Raw genomic sequence first — 2,333 nt, 5'->3', positions numbered from 1 at the left:
AATTTTATGGCTGATCAGTGTACGTTCAATGCTAATATATTTAAAATTCTTGTTTTCAGCATTATGCGCATGGAAACTACACTGTATGGTTTATGTTAGGGAAAGATTGTGGGTGAAAAAAGGCTGTATGTCTGTAATAAGACTTTAATCTTTAATCAATCATACTTTCTGCCACCCTACATAAAACGTAAATTATCCTCTGTGAGGCGCAGGATCACCTAATACAGATAGGACTGCTAAAAATATCGGGTTGTTTTTTCACTGTTTTTGATATTTGGGAGGAAAATGGCAGACTTCAAATAACATCCTGCAAACTGGAGCACATGTAGCACACACACACACATTAGCATAATAGTTTTGGGATTTTGAGGATGAAAAAAATCCCTCCCCAAAAAAGACTTGAGCACTCCATTGGATTTCATCACTGACTGCAGTTCCTTCTGAACTTCCAAACGCAGCTCGACTATAACTACTATGTCCACTCCAAACTCATCAGCAGCAATGTAGTGCAATGGTGCTCCCTGAGGACTCTGAGCTGAGTTTTTTTTCCTTTAAGACAAGCTAATGAACAGAAATGGATACGACGATTACATAAAAATGCAGTCTTGTCAAATGGTTGAAATGCAAGGATATGGTTGTAAAAAAAGCACGATAAATGAAAACTCTAGAGAGACACAACAGAAACTGAAGGCGAACTCAAGCAAAGAGGAAGCAGGGAAACAAAGAGGGAAGTTTTGATGATGTGCAAAAACACCTTTAAGTAATAAAAGTTGCAGAGGACAGGGAGATATGCCAATATGAGTTGAGAGATGTGAAGAGACACCTGAGGGCGGAGAAAGAGCTGTGATTACAGGGAGGAAGAAGGAGGACAGAGAGACAGACTAACAGAAGGGAAGGAGGAGACACCTCAGGGATGAAATTATGGAGAGACGGAGAGATCTGAAAAGTATGGAAAAGAGGGGGAAAGATGGAAAAGCAGAGATGGAGGAAGGGACGAGAAAAATTATCGTTAGAGAGAAGCAGATATGGTGAGACATTACAGCTCAGATGGGACGGAGAACATGAAAACAAAGTCCCCGCTGAGTGTGCATCTCTAATTATCACCAGGCCCGAGAGGTGTTTGTGTGTGTGTGTGTCTTTGGGGGGAGGAGGGAGAGGGAGGTTATTATAAAGTTTGTATTAACAGTTATTCCACAAGTTGGACTATAGCAGAGTTATTAAAACAGAAATATAATGACATACCAAACAAACTGTTTTAATAATATATGCATCTGCAATGCAACATATTACAAGTAGCCTGAGATTGTAGAGGTGATACTCAGTAAGCTGTAACTTATAATATATTAACACAAAATCACCGTAAGTACATGTTGCTGTCATAAGTGGCAACCACATAACATTTAGCATCTGCATCAAAATGGACGAGAAAGGAAGAAAAACACGGTGATTGCAAAAACTGATTCATACTGTATTTCTGAATATAAATCATCTGTCAATTTTCAGATTTGACAAAGGCTAAAGGCTAAAAAAAAAAAAGCAAATAGAAGAAATTGATGACATTTTGTGAAATTTTTTTCAAATGATGCAGTTATCACACAATTAGAATCATGGTGGCAAAACTTGGATATTAAATGTATTTTAAAGCCAACAAAACAAAATTTCTCCTATATACTTCACTGAATAAAGACATATTTGTTTTATTTTGGGGCTTTTATTGCTGTTAATTGATAGTGATATCTGAAGAGTGACAGGAAAGGGGGGAGAGAGAGGGGACTCAGCTCTGTTACATTGGGTTCCCCTGTGTATTGTTCTTTTATACACTTTCTCTGTCACTCCCTTTTAACTCCATCACACATAAACCACCCATTGTGTTTGTTTTTACCTGGTGAGCTCCTCCTTGATTTTCATTGGCTCGTTGGGATAAAACTTGACCCGGAAGCACATCGTGTACGGCTGCTGAGCTGCTGAACACAAGAGAGACACAAGTATGAGAAGACAGTTTAAGAAAAGAAAAAAAGAAAAGAGTTAGAGAGAGGACAGAAAGTAGGTTTGCGAAGAAGAAGAAGTGAAACAGTGGAGAGAGAAAGATGAGAGAAAGATGAGAGAAGAATTATAGAAGGAAAGTAACTGGTTTCAACGAGGAGAGGAGAAGAAAAAGGAGAGGAGAGAGATAAAAGAAAAGAAGAGAGTGAGAAATGGAGCAGAACATTGAGGATTATGTAAAACTGGAGAGAAAAAGAAGTTGGAGACAAAAAAAGAAATCGCGGTATGCCTCTAATACTGATTAGTCATTTGATAATTACAGTAATTACTCATCACAAACACACACACAC

The 2,333-nt window shown here is 38.1% G+C and overlaps 1 protein-coding gene across 1 annotated transcript in view; it reads right to left on the bottom strand.

The window, feature by feature from the left end:
- The window catches only part of frmd3 (FERM domain containing 3), a 50,969-nt gene that overhangs the window by 29,097 nt on the left and 19,539 nt on the right, over positions 1-2,333 (bottom strand). The window contains exon 4 of the mRNA XM_035658805.1: positions 1,883-1,964. Coding sequence (XP_035514698.1) covers positions 1,883-1,964 — 82 coding nt within the window. The remainder of the gene's footprint in view (positions 1-1,882; positions 1,965-2,333) is intronic.

Source organism: Morone saxatilis, unplaced genomic scaffold (assembly GCF_004916995.1).
Source record: "Morone saxatilis isolate NCDOM2014 unplaced genomic scaffold, NCSU_SB_2.0 Contig16, whole genome shotgun sequence".
Lineage (NCBI taxonomy): Eukaryota > Metazoa > Chordata > Actinopteri > Moronidae > Morone > Morone saxatilis.
The sequence above is the reverse complement of the archived record's forward strand: the minus strand, read 5'-3'. Positions and strand labels throughout refer to the sequence as shown.